General features: G+C 45.0%; 1 protein-coding gene across 2 annotated transcripts in view; it reads left to right on the top strand.

The window, feature by feature from the left end:
- LOC132783031 (uncharacterized protein F13E9.13, mitochondrial-like) overlaps positions 1-19,063 on the top strand; it is a 47,159-nt gene that overhangs the window by 10,283 nt on the left and 17,813 nt on the right. For both annotated transcript variants that reach the window (XM_067471131.1, XM_067471130.1), the window contains one exon: positions 9,871-10,051. In XM_067471131.1, the coding sequence (XP_067327232.1) occupies positions 9,871-10,051 (181 nt within the window). The remainder of the gene's footprint in view (positions 1-9,870; positions 10,052-19,063) is intronic.

Raw genomic sequence — 19,063 nt, 5'->3', positions numbered from 1 at the left:
GAACAGAATATTGGGAAAAGAAGAGTGAAAGTGGCATGAAAAGAAGGGGAGGAATTAATGTTATAGTTCAGAACCAGATATGCTACCTGGTCTTGAAATACAGTTGAAGAAATACATGCGGGGACATACAGAGTGGAGGGAAATGCCTGGCTCGAGAGCAGTACGTGTGAAAAAGATCTTGGAGTCCTCGTGGACAACAAGTTAAACATGAGCCAACAATGTGATGTGGCGACAAAAAAAGCCAATGGGATGTTGGCCTGCATCAATAGGAGCCTAGTGTCTAGATCCAGGGAAGTCATGCTCACCAGGCTCTATTCCGCTTTGGTTAGACCACACCTGGAATATTGTGTCCAATTCTGGGCACCACAATTGACAAGTTGGAATACGGTGTTCAGAGGAGGGCGACTAAAATGATCAAGGGTCTGGAGAACAAGCCCTATGAGGAGCAGCTTAAGGAGCTGGGCATGTTTAGCCTGAAGAAGAGAAGGCTGAGAGGAGATATGATAGCCATGTATAAATATGTGAAAGGAAGCCATAGGGAGGAGGGAGCAAGCTTGTTTACTGCTTCCATGGAGATTAGGACAAGGAACAATGGCTTCAAACTACAAGGAAGGAGATTCCATCTGAACATGAGGAAGAACTTCCTCATGTTCTGAGGAAGACTGTGAGAGCCGTTCAGTAGTGGAGTGTGGTGGAGGCTCCTTCTTTGGAAGCTTTTAAACAGAGGCTGGATGGCCATCTGTCAGGGGTGCTTTGAATGCAATATTCCTGCTTCTTCTCAGGGGGTTGGACTGGATGGCCCATGAGGACTCTTCCAACCCTTTTGATTCTATGATGTATTCTGTGTTCCATAGGTGTACAAAAGAATTTAATAAATGTTATGTCACATTTCTTATGTCACAGTAGTATTGGTAAGGCTTTCCCAATTCTCTAGTGTTCTGGCTTAAGATTGTTATAGGTGTCAAATCTATGAATCAGGTGCCTCACTCCCAGCTCTTCTCCCATTTCCATCTCTCTGGAGAACCCCAAGGCTTGCTTACCATTTTATGACAATGTATTTCATTATGATAAAACTGTTGTTGCCCCACTGTAGACCTCAGGTTTCATTTAGTATTATTTCTATAGATGTTGACAACTTCAACAGAAAGGAGGAAACCATGAAAATGAACAAAATCTGGCTACCAGTATTAAAAAACTCCAAAATTACAACAGCACAACAACAGAGAGGAAACAAACAAGGGCATCTAATCACCTCTCAACAAAAGTTTGCTCCAGGCACTGTCAGGCCATCAAATGCTTATCAAGATGGTCAGTTGAAACATTCACACCTAGCTCCAGCAGACAAGAGTCCTTTGTCCCACCCTGGTCATTCCACAGATACATAAACCCTTTTTCCTAGTTCCAACAGACCTCACTACCTCTGAGGATGCTTGCCAGAGATGCAGACGAAACGTCAGGAGAGAATGCCTCTAGACCATGGCCATATAGCCCAAAGAAACCTACAACAACCAATTTCTATAGATTACTTTCAAACTTTTAACAGGGCTGTATTTCGACTGATTTGAGGGGAATCTACATTAATGTGATTGGCCTATCTATCAATGCCTTTTTGTGGCTATAACTCTTCTATAGCCCCTTAAAAATTTGCTGAACAGTGAAGTGGAATCGAAAGGATTGCTAGTACATCTCGCTGTTTCAAAGTGGTATGCAGACATGACTGATGAAAGCAAATCCTCAGGGGTTTTTTTAAAGAAAGAAGGTAGCTTGTTTGATGCATTAGTGATTCTTTTTTAAAAGAACATAATAAATATGGAAGATTTATAATGCTGGAGCATATTAATGAAAACAAGTGAATGCTCAGACATGATGCCATCTGTGCTGAAAAATTGTACCTGCTCTGTGCTTGTTTTGCCAAACACAATCAAAATTGCCATGACAAGATTATATGCAGTGACAGATTCAGAGGGGTTTAGAGCTCGCTCAATTTTGCTAGATGCTGCTTTCAAATTTTTATAAAGGCAATGGCAGAGAGTGGGAGAGAGCCTACAAGCTTTACTGCTTTTATCTCACTCAACATTTTGGCATAAAATATCTGTAGCTAAACATCAGACACCCTGCACTCTCAGGTTCTGATTGGGCCTTGTGTTGTGCCATGTTGTCTTCTAAGGTTTTCATTAAAAAAATATTGGAGAACATGAAAAGAAAAGTCTTTCTTTTCATTTGCTAATACCATGGGTCACCATCAGTGAAGTTGACAGGCAGTAATTTAGAACTGGCAGAACAATGTAGCACGCCATATAGCAAAATAAGTAAAGGTAAAGGTTTCCCCTTGACATTAAGTCAAGTTGTGTCCGACTCTGGGGGGTGGTGCTCATCTCCATTTCTAAGCCAAATAGCAAACGTTGTCCATAGATGCTTCCTAGGTCATGTGGCCAGCATGACTGCATGGACCTCCGTTACCTTCCCACCAGAGAGGTACCTATTAATCTACTCACATTTGCATGTTTTCGAACTGCTAGGTTGGCAGAAGCCATTCAATCATATCTGCATATCGACCCACCAAGAAAATCCAACAAATGCAACATTAAGGAAAGGATATATATATATATATATATATATATATATATATATATATATATATGCACCGGGATTGTGGCGCAGCTGGCTGAGAGTCTGCTGCATTAAGATGCATTAAGATCACTCTGACCAAAAGGTCATGAGTTTGAAGCCAGGCCGGGTTGGAGTGGGTTTCCAACCAATTATGTGTAGCCTGTTGTTGACCTTTGCAACCCGAAAAACAGTTGCATCTGTCAAGTAGGAAAATTAGGTACCACCTTAGTGGAGAGGCTAACTAATTTATGAGGCCATGAAGAAGACTCCAGCAAAGCATTCCAGCGGGGAAGCATGCGGGGAATGCGGAAGCACTTCATCAGCGTCACAGATGGATGATGAAAGTGACAGCTCCCTTGGCGGCCAGAAAAAGTTCAATAGTCTCTGTGTATGTCTGTATATGTTTGTATGTCAAAAATTGGCATTGAATGTTTGCCATATATGTGTACACTGTAATCCACCCTGAGTCCCCTGCGGGGTGAGAAGGGTGGAATATAAAAGCTGTAAATAAATAAATAAGGACATGAGGGATCCTCTCGCTTCTGCAGGAGTCGACCGTGTACCATGCAGCTGTGGACAAGTCTACATAGGGACCATCAAATGCAGCAGCATTGCCCAGACACGAATCCAGGAACATGAAAGGCACTGCGGACTACTTCAACCAGAGAAATCAGCCAGAGCAGAGCACCTGATGAACCAACCTGGACACAGCAGATTATTTGAGAACACAGAAATGCTGGACCACTCTCACAACCACCATGTCAGACTACACAGAGAAGCCATTGAAATCCACAAGCATGTGGACAATTTCAACAGAAAGGAGGAAACCATGAAAATGAACAAAATCTGACTACCAGTATTAAAAAACTCTAAAATTAGAATAGCACAACAACTGAGAGGAAACAAACAAGGACATCTGATCATCTCTCAACAAAAGATTGCTCCAGGCACTACCAGGCAATCAAATGCTAATCAAGGTGATCAGTTGAAACACCTAGCTCCAACAGACAAGAGTCCTTTGTCTCACCCTGGTCATTCCACAGATAGATAAACCCTTTTTCCTAGTTCCAACAGACCTCACTACCTCTGAGGATGCTTGCCATAGATGCAGATGAAACATCAGGAGAAAATGCCTTTAGAACATGGCCATATAGCCCGAAAAAACTTACAACAACCCATTCAGTCATATATTGTGGGGAAAACCAGATACCAAGGACATTGTGTTCACTTTTCTCAAATGTTTGATCAAATGGTTTCTTAGTTTTCAGAGACTAGCCATCCCCTGCCACACATTGCTGTGACCCGTTCTGTGTGTGTATATGTGTTTTCAAAGATGGCCGTGACAATGTCCATGATGAGGACCGCTCCGCTTGCCCTTCTTTTATTACAGACGATTTGGCGGCTTCAGTTGAAGCGAGGATTCGTGAGAAGGGAGTTGGACTGAATGGCCTTCAGTATTTTCTGTTGGTCATGGGGGTTCTGTGTCGGAAGTTTGCCCCAATCCTGTCGTTGGTGGGGTTCAGAATGCTCTTTGATTGTAGGTGAACTATAAATCCCAGTGACTACAACTCCCAAATGTCAAGGTCTATTTCCCAACACTCCATCTGTGTTCAGATTTGGGCATATGGAATATTTGTGCCAAGTTTGGTCCAGATCCATCATCATTTGAGTCCTAAGTGCTCTGTAGATGTAGGTGAACTACAACTCCCAAACTCAAGGTCAATGCCCACCAAACCCTTCTAGTGTTTTCTGTTGGTCATGGGAGTCCTGTGTGCCACATTTGGTTCAATTCCATCATTGGTGTAATTCAGAATGCTCTTTGATTGTAGGTGAACTATAAATCCCAGCAAGTACAACTCCCAAATGACAAAATCAATTTTTTTTGAGTGATGGTCACTCCTTGGGTTGTTAGGCAAATTCTGTCCAAATTTGGTGTCAATTCGTCCAGTGGTTTTTGAGTTATGTTAATCTGTGCTAGTACAGCTGTACCAGGAGCTCCAACTTTATTTTCTTTCTGTTATCTGTTTTGCAGTCATAGGACAGGCCTCCTGTCCATCATAATTAGGCATTGGTTCCGCCCCTTGTTCTGGGCTCTGGGAGGGAAAGGAGCCATTTTTGGGTAGTCTCACTCAAGGTAGCTAAGCTATAGGACGTAGACCAGCTCGTCACGTAGAAAAGCTTCCTTTCTCAATAACCATCCAGGGAAAAAGTAACATCCGGGGATACAGAAGCAGAAATTCCAAGAGAAAGGTCCCAAAAGCTCTGGCTGAGAGCTCTCAGCCTCACAGCATCAGAGGGAACAGCCCTAAGTTTCTAAGAATTCTCGAAGGGAGAACAGCATTACAGATCCACGGAACTCCAGCTGAAATATCTTCAAGCCTCGGCTGGTAGGTCTACTCGATGCCCAGACGCATTTGGAGTCGGTAGTAGGTCCCACACCGATGAGGCATAGATAAAAAGCGGCCTGGGAGAGGTTAAAAAGGGTTTTTCCTACAGAGAAAGTTTAGTTAATCAAAGTCAGGTGCCAGTCCATTGAGGACTAGACTAAGAAAGCCTTGAAGTGTTATTTGAACCATTGAAGATTAGTTTTTGTTCCATAATAAAGACTTAGTTGCATCATTAAAGACTCTAAAGACCATTACTTCAGAAAAATCCCTGAGAACCTCTCTTTGAGGCCCCCTGGCTTCCCGCTGGGCTTAAAGTATACATCCTATAGAAAAGTACAGCTGTTACAGGCCCAGTGCGCGACAGAACATAATCCCACAAACGAACATTACATTTTTATTTATATAGATAGTACTGGAGCTATACATTTGTCCATTAATAATAAAGAGGATATTTATTCTGATGTCTGTGACTTAGAAGGAAGTTATATTAAGGACTGCTTGAACAATCAAGGATCACTAATGGCATCTAGAAAACAAGGACATGCTTCATTTAAAACCTTTCTGTGTGGCGTTTTGGTCAGTCTTTTGGGGCAACACAAGCTCTGTCTCTTGGTGTGCCTGGTCCATGTGGACTGGAAATAATTCTTGATTGTGATGTGTGGCTGATTGGTTCTCTGTCTCTGAGTCCTGATCATCCCAAGCCTATTTATGTGGGAAATGAAAGAAATAATTATCCCTTTGTCCTCCACGCTTCTCTAATCTAGTTCCTTTCATTTTCTTGTCATATTTAATAAGTTTGATAAGAATGGTAAAGCACTTTGTACATTGAAAAGTGATAGGGTTTATTTTTAGCTATAGCTTTTGAACGCGCTCTCGGGCTTTTAAGACCCTTTTTTCCCTACAATAACTTGAAAAGCTCTTCTCCCCATAATAGGTGGCTGATGTGATTTTTTTGGGTTAGACAAGCTTTTTTGCTGTTTGGAATAGGGATGTGAGCACAAATACTCATCTTAAGAACACTTTATTGCTGTTGTTATGTTTTGCACAAACAAAAACACAATACAGATAAATAATAGAAATGTAGTTGCTTGAGAGCTGACCAAATTAATTTAGTGTGCAACGTGAACGATATTCAGGTTCAGCAAAAAAGGTTTTTAAGAACTTTGTCTGCTCTTAATCTGGCTAAATTATAATATGAAATGTGCTTTGTTATGGGTTTAAGCTCAAATTTCCATATCAGTTTTTCTGTTCTACTCTTTTAGTTGACTGCCTAATAGTACTGTGGCATAATATAAGGCATCAAGGCAGATTCAGAGGATGTAAGGCTAAATTCAGTAATTTCAACAGAAAGGAGGAAACCATGAAAATGAACAAAATCTGGCTACCAGTATTAAAAAACTCTAAAATTGCAACAGCACAACAACAGAGAGGAAGCAGGCAGGGACATTTAATCACCTCTCAACAAAAGTTTGCTCCAGGCACTGTCAGGCCATCAGGAGAGAATGCCTCTAGACCATGGCCATACAGCCCGAAAAAACCCAACAACCCATGAAAGCCTTCGACAATACATTAAATTCAGTAAAACTAGAATGCCTGTGTTAGGTAGAAGGAACGGATCAGAAAGGAATGCCTCATAAATATCTGTTTATACACTCTTATAGGTGGCAACTATACCAGTGTGTTTATTTATTTATTATTTATTCATTTAAAATGTTTATATTCCGCTCTTCTCACCCCGAAGGGGACTCAGGGTGGAGCACAGCGTATACACGGCAAACATTCAATGCTGGGACACAAATGCACATACATATACATTAAAAAAACATTTATCTTAATATTAAAATACACCATTTAAAACCGTCCTAGGTGTCCACGTCAAATCTAATTGGCCTGGTCATCTTTTCTATTGCCGCTTTATTGCCGTGTCCCGAAAGCTTGGTCCCACAGCCAAGTTTTGACCATCCTTCTAAAGGACAGGAGGGAGGGGGCCGACCTGATCTCACAAGGAAGGGAGTTCCATAGACGGGGAGCAATCACCGAGAAGGCCCTGTCTCTCGTCCCCACCAATCGTGCCTGTGACCATGGCGGGATGGAAAGCAGGGCCTCCCCGGACAATTTTAATCTCCGCGATGGTTCATAGGGGGAGACAATCCCAGCATTTGAGAAGCATACTGGGAGTAGATAAAAGGACCTCTGCTGCTGCAGTGAGAGCAGAACTGGAAATCTACACAATCAATGCACAGTCTAAACTTCGAGTGTACAATTACTGATGTAAAATCAATGTAATGGAGCTTGATAGACTCCCAAAATTGTGTCTACTAGAACAGATAAAATCCCAACTACCGACCTCCTGGATTACACAACTGACAAAGTTGTGGGCTTCCTGTCTCCTGCAGCTCAAGTAACCAAGTAAGAAAGGGTGCTATACAAAGAATTTTGGATATAGAAGCACAAAAAGATATAGCCACCCTCAGTAAGACTGCTAACCTAAAATGGCTGAGTCAATATAAACGTACCTTTCAAACTACTAACTACCTAAAAATGCAAATACCAAAACATCTCAGGGAGGTATTCACTCGAGCCAGATTTGATCAGCTCAAGACAATAGTTAGATACGAGAGATTTAACAATATCCCTTATAATGAACGGAGTTGTATCTGCGTGGCACCTGAAATTGAGGATATAGCACACATATTATTTGATTGCAAATTGTATCAAAAGGTGAGAGACTTCCACCTTGGTCTATATATCAAACGGACAATGTATTGGGAATCTCACATCAGAACAACATAGTTTATGTGTGGCCAAGGCCCAAAAATAACATATAAAACAGTTCTGTACTTAAGCAAAACAATACGTCTGAGAACCACATATGTAGGGCTGATTGGGGTAAATTGTAAGGGTGATAATGAAATATGATCTATATACCCAGCTCGATCAGTTTATCAGTTTTATCATGTCTTATCATATTTATTTACTGTATTTTTATAAGTGTCTTATTTTAACTTACTATGTGGAGTGTGATCAGGTCTTGTCAGGCCTTGTTGTTCTGTTTCTAATTGTGATATGGCCTAAGGGTTAATCAATAAAATTACTATATAAGGGGGAGATGCGTTTGGACAGGTAAATTGGGCCAGGGCTGTTTAGGGCTTTCTAGGCCAAAGCCAGCACTTCGAATTGTGCCCAGTAGCAGACTGGCAACCAGTGGAACTGGCACAACAGAAGAGTTGTGTGCTCCCTGTATGCCACCCCAGTTATTAACCTGGCTGCCTCTCGTTGGACTATTTGAAACTTCCAAACAGTCTTCAAAGGCAACCCCACGTAGAGTGCATTGCAGTAGTCTATCCTAGATGTAACGAGAGCGTGGACCACTGTGGCCAAGTCTGACTTCCCAAGGTACGGGCGCAGCTGGCGCACAAGTTTTAATTGTGCGAACGCTCCCCTGGCCACCGCTGCAACCTGGGGTTCCAGGCTCAGTGATGAATCCAGAACTCCCAACCTACGAACCTGTGCCTTCAAGGGGAGTGCGACCCCATCCAGCACAGGTTGCGACCCTATACCCTGTTCGGCCTTGCGACTGACCAGGAGGACCTCTGTCTTGTCTGGATTCTGTTTATGTCTGTTTATGTCACACTTTGCATGATAATTGAAATGAAAACATCCTTCCATGCAGAATAGAAATGTGAACAAGGCAAGCCATTCAGCCCACACATTTGAGAGTACTTTTTATGTTTCTAGAAATGAAGACAAAGAATTTTCAGGTGACTATTTAAGGCTCCTGGTTCTGCACTTAGTTGGACTGATGTCATGCTTTGTTAAAATTACAATGCCAATTCCTTGAGCTTTATCTCCAAATCATTGCAGCGCACCCAAATACCTGGGAGTCACTCTGGATCGTGCCTTGACCTACAAGAAGCACTGCCTGAACATCAAGGAAAAAGTGGGCGCTAGAAAAAATATCATACGAAAGCTGACTGGCACAACCTGGGGATCATAACCAGACACAGTGAAGACATCTGCCCTTGTGCTGTGCTACTCTGCTGCTGAGTACGCATGCCCAGTGTGGACCACATCTCACCACACTAAAACAGTAGATGTGGCTCTTAATGAGACATGCCACATTATCACGGGGTGTCTGTGCCCTACACCACTGGAGAAATTACACTGTCTAGCCGGTATTGCACCACCTGACATCCGCCGGGAAGTAGCAGTCAATAGTGAAAGGACCAAGGCAGTGACATCTCCAGCTCATCCCTTGTTTGGGTATCAGCCAGCACGTCAGCAATTTAAATCTAGAAATAGTTTTCTAAGATCAACAGAGACACTCGCTGGAACACCTCAGCAAGCGAGAGTCCAAAAGTGGCAGGCTCAAACCCAGAACCTCAATCCATGGCTGATACCAAATGAGAGACCCCCCCCCCCCCTGGGCACACAGAGGACTGGGCGACTTGGAAGGCACTGAACAGACTGCGCTCTGGCACCACGAGATGCAGAGCCAACCTCAAGAAATGGGGCCACAAAGTGGAATCCATGACATGCGAGTGTGGAGAAGAGCAAACCACTGACCACCTGCTGCAATGCAACCTGAGCCCCACCACATGCACAAGGGAGGACCTTATAGCAACACTCCAAGTGGCCAGATACTGGTCAAAGGACATTTCATAGAATAACAAGCTTGCAAATTTTGTGGTTTTGTCTGTTTGTTTGTTTTGTTCTGTTAGAAATGTAATACAATTGACTGGTTGCCCTGACACGGCAAATAAATAAATAAATGAATGAATAAATCTCCAAATCTATCTACTATTTTTCAGGCTGGCTCTTTTTCAGCAGCTCTTGTGATTTTAACAGGCTGATTTTGTATTAATTCCCACAGGATGGTTTAATTGTAGAAAATATGCACGACCGGCCATATGCAGTCAGCATTGGTGCAGAAATTACAGCAGCCATGGCGGTCATTTGTGCCACCGTGAAACAGACAGTCCCTCTTCTCCCGGTTGGCGTGCAGATTCTGTGTGCTGCAAATCAGCAGGCCGTGGCAGTCGCTCTTGCGGCAGGTAAGTGAAGAGACTTGAGAGTGTTTGCCACACTAGAGTTGCACATACCATGTTGATGAGCAGGTTGCTTAGATTTCGGACTGCCACAGTTGACACAATATTTCTGCAAAAACAAGGTGGATTTTATATTCTTTTCATAATGTCAACTCCCTCAGTAAGCTGTCCTAGCAGGGAGTGTAGTTAGAATATGTAAAGAACAAAGAAAAAGTGGCCTCCTGTTGATTCTAGAAAAATGTATTTGTTTTAATAAGAAACTAGCCGTCCCCTGCCAGGCATTGCTGTGGCCCAGTCTGTTGATCTGGAAAATAAAGTAATGAGAAAGTGTTGGTTTCTAATATATTTCTTTATGCCTGTGGGTAAATAGTATTTTTTCTTGTTTCTTTGTCAGTGTTGATGTGGAGAGTGTCTGGTTTGCCTACTCTGGAACATGCAACATATCATTGTCCTTCTTTAGGGGTCCCTTTCAAATCTAGGATACTATATCTCTCTGTGTGTGAATCCTATATATCTAATCTATCTATATCTATGGCTGGATGGCTCTTTGTCAGGAGGATTTTAATAATAATAATAATAACAACAACAATTATTTATTTATTTATTTATTTATTTATTTTTTGCATTTATTGACCGCCCCTCTCAGCCCGAAGGCGACTCGGGGCGGTGAACAGCAACACAAAGACAGTGTACAAAAGATCAAGACAATACAAACCAGACAATACAACATGACATATACTTATACTAAAAATCCGCTTCGTCAAGTCCTGGGGTCATAGCCAATTTCCATAGTCCTAGTCCATTCCAGTGTTCAAGATACTTTCAATTGAAGGCCTGCTCGAAGAGCCATGTTTTCAGGCCCCTACGAAAGGCCAACAAGGAGGGCGCCTGTCTAACTTCAGCAGGGAGGGTGTTCCACAGCCGGGGGGCCACCACCGAGAAGGCCCGCTCTCTCGTCCCCGCCAGACGTGCCTGTGAGGCAGGCGGGACCGAGAGAAGGGCCTCCCCGGAAGATCTCAAGGCCCTCGTGGGCTCATAGGCCGAGATGCGGTCTGCAAGGTATTTTGGGCCGGAACCGTTTAGGGCTTTGTAGGATAATACCAGCACCTTAAATTGGGCCCGGTAGCGAATCGGCAGCCAGTGGAGCTGGGACAGCAGGGGCGTTGTATGCTCTCTGCGTCCTGCTCCCGTTAACACCATGGCTGCCGCGCGTTGGACTAGCTGAAGCTTCCGGGCCGTCTTCAAGGGCAGCCCCACGTAGAGAGCGTTGCAGTAGTCGAGGCGGGATGTGACCAAAGCGTGTACCACCGTGGCCAAGTCAGACTTCCCAAGATACGGGCGCAGCTGGCGCACGAGCCTAAGCTGTGCAAATGCTCCCCTGGTCACCATTGAAACCTGAGGCTCCAGGCTCAGTGATGAGTCCAGGGTCACACCCAAGCTGCGAACCTGCGCCTTCAAGGGGAGTGCGACCCCGTCCAGCACAGGCTGTAACCCTATACCCTGTTCGGCCTTGCGACTGACCAGGAGTACCTCTGTCTTGTCTGGATTTAGTTTCAGTTTGTTCGCCCTCATCCAGACCATTACAGCGGCCAGGCACCGGTTCAGGACTTCGACGGCCTCCTTAGTAGCAGGTGGGAAGGAGTGACAGAGTTGGACATCATCTGCGTACAGGTGACACCGCACCCCGAAACTCCGGATGATCTCACCCAGCGGCTTCATGTAGATGTTAAACAGCAAGGGGGACAAGATGGAACCCTGAGGAACGCCACAGATCAACGGCTGTGGCGCTGAACAGGAGTCCCCCAGCAACACCTTCTGAGTACGACCCTCCAGAAATGACCGGAGCCACTGCAAAGCAGTGCCCCCAAGACCCATCTCTGCAAGGCGCCCCAGAAGAATACCGTGGTCGACGGTATCGAAGGCCGCTGAGAGGTCCAGGAGCACCAACAGGGACACACTCCCCCTGTCTAGCTCCCGGCGCAGATCATCCACTAAGGCGACCAAGACCGTCTCGGTACCATGTCCCGGTCTGAAACCAGACTGTGCCGGATCCAGAATATCCGTGTCTCTCAAGAATACCTGGAGTTGTGAGGCCACCACGCTTTCCATGACTTTGCCCAGGAAGGGAAGATTGGAAACAGGCCGAAAGTTGTCCAATTTGGTGGGGTCGAGTGATGGTTTCTTCAACAGCGGCTTTACAATAGCCTGTTTTAGGCTCGCTGGAATCTTGCCTTCCCGAAGGGAGGCATTAACCACCACCGTTACCCACTCGGCCAATCCCCCTCTGGCCTCTTTCAGAAGCCAGGATGGGCAGGGGTCTAGGATGGACGTGGTGGGTCTCATTCCTCCAAGTATCTTGTCCACATCCTCGGGTTTCACAAACTGAAAAGAATCCAACAAAATCGGACAAGCAGGTGCTTGTGTCACATCCACAGAGACTGCATCTAAAGCGGCGTCCAGCCCAGAGCGGATCGAAGCGACTTTGTCTGCAAAGAACCGAGCAAATGCTTCACAGCGTGCTGCCGAGTTGTCAGGGCTCCCACCAGTTGGGGGAGTTAAAAGACCTCTGACAACCCGAAACAACTCCGCCGGACGGTTCTTTGCAGACGCAATAGTGGCCGCAAAGAAGGTTTTCTTTGCGGCTTTCATTGCCGCGGCATATGCCCTTAAAAAGGACACAAACCGTGCTCGGTTTGACTCGCTTGGGTCTGAGCGCCACACGCTCTCTAGAACCCTCTTCTTTCGCTTCATCGCTGCCAGCTCCTCAGTGAACCAAGGAGCTGGTTTAGCTCGGTTACTCGAGAGGGGACGCTCCGGAGCGATCCTGTCAATAGCCCTGGACATCTCCCCATTCCAGAGAGCGACCAAGGCCTCGACATGATCACCTACCGCGGCGGCGGGAAACTCCCCAAGAGCCGTCAGGAATCCATTCGGATCCATTAGCCTCCTGGGGCGGACCATCCTAATGGGTCCTCCACCCTTGCGGAGGTTGGGGGGCGCAGTGAGTCTAAATCTAATCAGGAAGTGGTCGGACCATGGCAACGGAGAGCTAGACAACTCCTCCACACCGCCACCCTGCTCCCATCCCTGACAGAAAACCAAGTCCAATGTGTGTCCAGCACAGTGGGTGGGGCCAGTTATTCGTTGGGACAGCCCCATGGTTGCCATGGCGGACATGAAGTCCTGAGCCGCACCTGTGAGGGTTGCCTCGGCGTGGATGTTGAAGTCCCCCAGCACAAGCAGCCGTTGGGACTCCACCGCCAGGCTCGAGACCACCCCCGCTAGCTCAGGTAGGGAGACTGTAGTGCAGCGAGGTGGACGGTACACTAGCAGAATCCCTATTCTGTCCCGGTCACCCACCCTCAGGTGGACGCATTCAAAATTTGTGGTCTGCGGGATGGGGCTCCTGGTTAGATGGATGGAATCTCTATAGACCACTGCGACACCGCCTCCCCGTCCTCCGGCTCTTGGTTGGTGTTGCACGGAGAAACCTGGAGGACAGAGCTGGGAGAGGTTTACGCCCCCCGCTTCATCCAGCCAGGTCTCCGTGATGCACGCCAGATCTGCCCGCTCCTCCAGGATTAAATCCTGGATCCAAGTTGTTTTTCCGTTGACAGATCTGGCGTTCAACAACACCACCTTCAAGCCAGAGGGCCCGCTCACCTGGTTACACCAATTTACCTTAGGAGACCGGTTGGGAATAGTCAATTTGGCTAAGCGGTCCGAATTAAGCCGAATTCGAGGTCTCCTTCTCCCGCATCTCCTCCTTCCCACCACGACCTCTATGGGGGCCCCTCGGCTAGTGGAACACCTCCCTCCCCCTATGCCGCAGTTCCGAACCATAGGATTACTCTCTCCTGCGCTTGTTGTTATGCTTATAGGCTCTTGCCAGCATCCCCTCTCCCCCCCCTCCCCCCTCCCCCCCACATCTTCAATCACAGGTTCCAGAACTCCACCCCTTTTGCCCCCTCCGCTACAGTAAAGCAACAGGAACAATACACAAAGGGGGGCAGGGGGCCACATGGGTAGCAGCAATACAGATGATGGTTGATGTTCCGACTCTTACAACGGAGCAGTTCTTAAAGTGCAAAGAGTTAGGAGCAGTTCGTCAGTGATCGTATAACCGTAATTAGTTAACAGCAGCACACCCTCATAAAGCACATTAGCAGGTGCAAGGTCTAAAGACACATTAATAAAGTGCAGATCTAAATAAAGTGCTAGGTCTAAAGTGCTCTACTTAACGATAGTAAAGTGCGGCACAGAGGGATAGGGAAGGGGAGTAAGTGCTGGTGCAATCTGGAGTTGATATCAGGCGCCTAGATGCTCTATTTTATTACTGATGACAGTAGTTAACTACCAGGAATGAACTGGTTGGTGTTATACGACTCCCCCCCTAATGGGTGGTATGGTGGTAATTAACTAGATATTGCTATGACCCCAGAGTCTCTCGACGGATTGTGAGCCAGCGGATGGGCTTCCGGAGTTGGTAACTCGGTAAAAAGGCCGCACAGACAAGATGGATGGCAGGGGCGAGCTCGCCCCCAGATGGAGAGCAGCTTCCCGGCCCAGCGGCAACCCAGCGTCGGAGATTTCCCACCGTCAGCTGCTGTGGAGGCCAAGGAGCGCCTGGCCCCCCCACCCAGCGACCGGCGGCACCCAATAGCCCGGTAGCCCCACAAAGGTCTCCTTATGGTGGTCTTCTCGTCGACAGCCGCAGCAGGCCAGGCTACGCCCGGCCTCCCTCTCGGCGGTCGGCAGTGGTCCGGGGGCTGCCGAGCGACCCCTTGGTGACTGGTGATGATGGTGTTGAACCGGTAGCTGTAGCTCCGCGGCTGTACACTTTATTTATACCCCGCTACCATCTCCCCAGGGGACTTGGTGCGGCTTACATGAGGCCGAGCCCGAATACAACAGTACAAGCAATAATAACAAGAACAACAGTACAAGCAATTAAAATAAAAACATAGACAATAATATATACAACATGAGCAATAAGACAACACACAATTAAAACAGTGGGAAGGCCAAATGTAAAATTAAAATTGGGAATAATGCTGGGACATGGACGGAAAGGTGATAGTGGCGTTTGTGGAGGGACATACGAGCAGACATAAAAGTGTAAAGTGCTTGGAGGACAAAGTGCTATGGGATCATTATTCCAGGAAAGCACAAGGAAACAACCACGTCTTCAAGCTCCTCCTAAAGACTGCTAGAGTTGGGGCCTGTCTGATATCTTTAGGGAGAGAGTTCCAGTCAAGGGGCCACCACCGAAAAGACCCTCTCTCATCCCCACCAATCTGGTGGGATCAAGAGCAGGGCTTCTCCGGATGATCAAAGGGATCGTGTGGGTTCGTTTGCAGAGATGTGGTCACGCAGGTAGGCAGGTCCCAAACCGGACTTTGATTACATTTTCTTGCCCTGGTGAAGGGAGTTGGACTGGATGGCCTTCAGTATTTTCTGTTGGTCATGGGAGTTCTCTGTGGGAAGTTTGCTCCAATTCTGTCCTTGGTGGAGTTCAAAATGCTCTTTGATTGTAGGTGAGCTATAAATCCCAGTAACTACAACTCCCAAATGTCAAGGTATTTTTCCCCAGACTCCATTTGTGTTCATAATTGGGCATATGGAATATTCATGTCAAGTTTGGTCCAGATCCATAATTATTTGATTCCACAGTGATCTCTGGATGTAGGTGAACTACAACTCCAAAACCAAAGGACACTGCCCACCAAACCCTTCCAGTGTTTTCTGTCCTGTGTGCCAAGTTTGGTTCAATTCCATCGTTGATGGAGTTTGGAATGCTCTTTGATTGTAGGTGAACTATAAATCCCAGGCAACTACAACTCCAGAATGACAAAATCATTATTTTTTGAGTGATGGTCACTCCTTGTGTTGTGAGACATTTTGTTGCCGAATTTGGTGTGATTTCGTTCATTGGTTCTTTTGTTTTTAAGGTACTCATTACGCACAGAGCATTTATATATAGATAGATGAACATGACCAAGTCCCCAAACTGGTGGGAACTATAGTTCAGTAAGATCTGGAAAACCCAAGATTGGGATCCAAACTTCAAGTTCTGTTTCCGTTCTAAGATGATCTCGCTTCCCGAACTCATTTTAGTCATTGTTCTGTATGTTTTTTATGATAAATACCCATTGATGGCTTTCTCCTCTTTAGCCCAGTAAAATGGTACAAGAGGTAATTTTAACTCATTATAGTTGCTCATCTAATTCCAGTTGTACCTCGGGATATCGCAGTAATGTAATGTAATGAACTATTACACCTTTCTGGAATTAATGAAGTTCGCTTAAGAACAAATTAACCTGATCTTAAGCAGAACGACTTTAAGCCGGTGGCCATCTTAGATTTGGGTTCAAATGTGAGTTTGTTCGTGTGTAGTTGGTATGTTTATTGTTTTCCAGCCACTCCCTAGTAGAGGCATAATAGTGGCTTGCCTCGTTCACAGAGTTGGGAAGGATTGGTATTGTTAAGTACATTGCAAAGAGTTGTGAATTCCATTTTGTCAATCCTGTTGCCTGAAAAAGTATTTGAAACTTTGCCTTCAAACAAAAACAAAGAAACAAATAGGGAAGCCATTTTTATTGCTTGTGCATCTATATAAATAAAAATGTAATGTTCGTTTGAGGGATTAACATAACTCAAAAACCACTGGACAAATTGCTGCCAAATTTGACCACAAGACACCTACTAACCCAAGGAGTGACTATCACCCAAAATAAGTTGATTTTGTCATTTGGGAATTGTAATTGCTGGGATTTATAGTTAACCTATGCATTCTGAGCTCCACCAATGATGGAATTGAACCAGGAGTGGCATAACAGGACTCTCATGACCAACAGAAAACACAAAATTAGCTAGATTACTAACAGGAGCGGTGTACAGGGAGCATACTACTCCTCTGTTGCGCCAGCTCCACTGGCTACCAATTAGCTTCCGAGCACAATTCAAAGTGATGGTGTTGACCTGTAAATCCTAAATGACTCCGGCCAGTTTCCTGTCCAAACGGATTCTCCCCTATGAAACATCAAGGTTGTTAAGATCTTCTGGAGGGGCCCTGCTCTCGGTCCCACCACCCTCGCAATCACGTCTGGTGGGGGACAGGGCCTTCTCGGTGGTGGCCCCTCGGCTCTGGAACTCTTTCCCACTGGAGATTAGAACTGCCCCTTCTCTTCTGACTTTTAGAAAGCTGGTGAAAACTTGGCTTTGGAATATAGCATTTGATGAGTGAGTCAATAACTCTTGATCACATGGACAGATGGTGTTGAATTGTGATTTCATTCTGATGACTTGGCCTTATGTAATTATATGTGTGTATTTTAATGTATTTTATGGATTAGTGTATTATGAAGTGTGATGTTTTTATACTATTGTTTATGAATCTCTTGTTGTGAACCGGCCTGAGTCCCTCTTCGGAGGTTGAGAAGATTGGGTTATAAAAGCTCTAAATAAATGAATAAATAAATAATAAAGTGTGGGCCTGCTTTTGGCTGATGAGGTAGGATTGTTGTTGTTGTGTGCTTTCAAGTCGTTTCAGACTCAGGTTGACCCTGAGCGAGGGCAGGGTAAATGACCTTGGAGGGCCGTATCCGGCCCCTGGGCCTTAGTTTGAGGACCCCTGCTTAAGGCCATCCAGTCCAACTCCCTTCACCAGGGCAAGAAAACCTAATCAAAGCCCTCCTCACAAAGAACCATCCAGCCATAGAGATAGATAGATATGATTTACACACACACACAGATATAGTATCATAGATTTGAAAGGGACCCGTAAAGAAGGACAATGACATGTTGCATGTTCCAGAGTAGGCAAACCAAACAATCTCCACATCAACACTGACAAAGAAACACCAAGAAATACTGTTGACCCACAAGCATCAAGACATTACATATATTAGAAACCAACACTTTCTCTCATTACTTTATATTCCAGATCACCAGACTGGGCCACAGCAACGTGTGGCAGGGGATAACTAGTTAATAATACAAATTATGCCCAAGCAGACTTGTTTTCAGTCTGCTGGAATCCAAGTTTGAAACTTTCAGCATTTCGTTTCTGCATCACGTTCCAGAATGCTGGATGATTAATATTGAAAGCATACATTACTTTATACAATCCCTTTAATGTATTATGATGCAAACTGTGACAGATGAATCATCTATTATACCTAACATCTGTTTCTGAGATTGGCACTATTTTTTCATATTCTATTTTATTCTCAAAAAGCTATTTTTTGTCCTTCATTGCTGCAGATGAATGCCTTGGTTTACTTAAGCAACTAGGATCTTCAGTCAATAAGGAGAATTGATTAGACAGCAGATATGTCTTCATATTAAGGTTCACTGTATAATTTCAGATATATTTCCTCTTTTGTTGTTAATATTTTTCGTATGCTTTTAGAAAAGAACAAGATCCCCTTGTGTGGCTTGAGACAACACTTTATAGTCTTCATTTACTTTGAACTAGCCGTCCCCTGCCAGGCGTTGCTGTGGCCCAGTCTGTTGATCTGGAAAGTAAAATAATGAGAAAGTGTTGGTTTCTAATATATGTAATTTCCTTATGCTTGTGGGTAAAGAGTAGTTCTTGCTGTTTCTTTGTCAGTGTTGATGTGGAGATTGTCTGGTTTGCCTACTCTGGAACATGCGACATATAATTGTCCTTCTTTAGGGGTCCCTTTCAAATCTATGATACTATATCTGTGTGTGTATGAATCATATCTATCTATCTGTATCTCTGGCTGGATGGCTCTTTGTCAGGAGGGCTTTGATTACGTTGTCTTGCCCTGGTGAAGGGAGTTGGACTGGATGGCCTTAAGTATTTTCTGTTGGTCTGTGTGGGAAGTTTGTCTCAGTTCTGTCATTGGTGGAGTTCAGAATGCTCTTTGATTGTAGGTGAACCATAAATCCCAGTAACTACAACTCCCTAATATCAAGGTCTATTTCCCCCAAACTCCATCTGAGTCCATATTTGTGCGTATTGAATACTCATGCCAAGTTTGGTCCAGA

The sequence above is a fragment of the Anolis sagrei genome, chromosome 8 (assembly GCF_037176765.1).
Source record: "Anolis sagrei isolate rAnoSag1 chromosome 8, rAnoSag1.mat, whole genome shotgun sequence".
NCBI classification, from domain to species: Eukaryota; Metazoa; Chordata; class Lepidosauria; order Squamata; family Dactyloidae; genus Anolis; species Anolis sagrei.
This window is presented reverse-complemented; position numbering and strand designations above follow the sequence as displayed.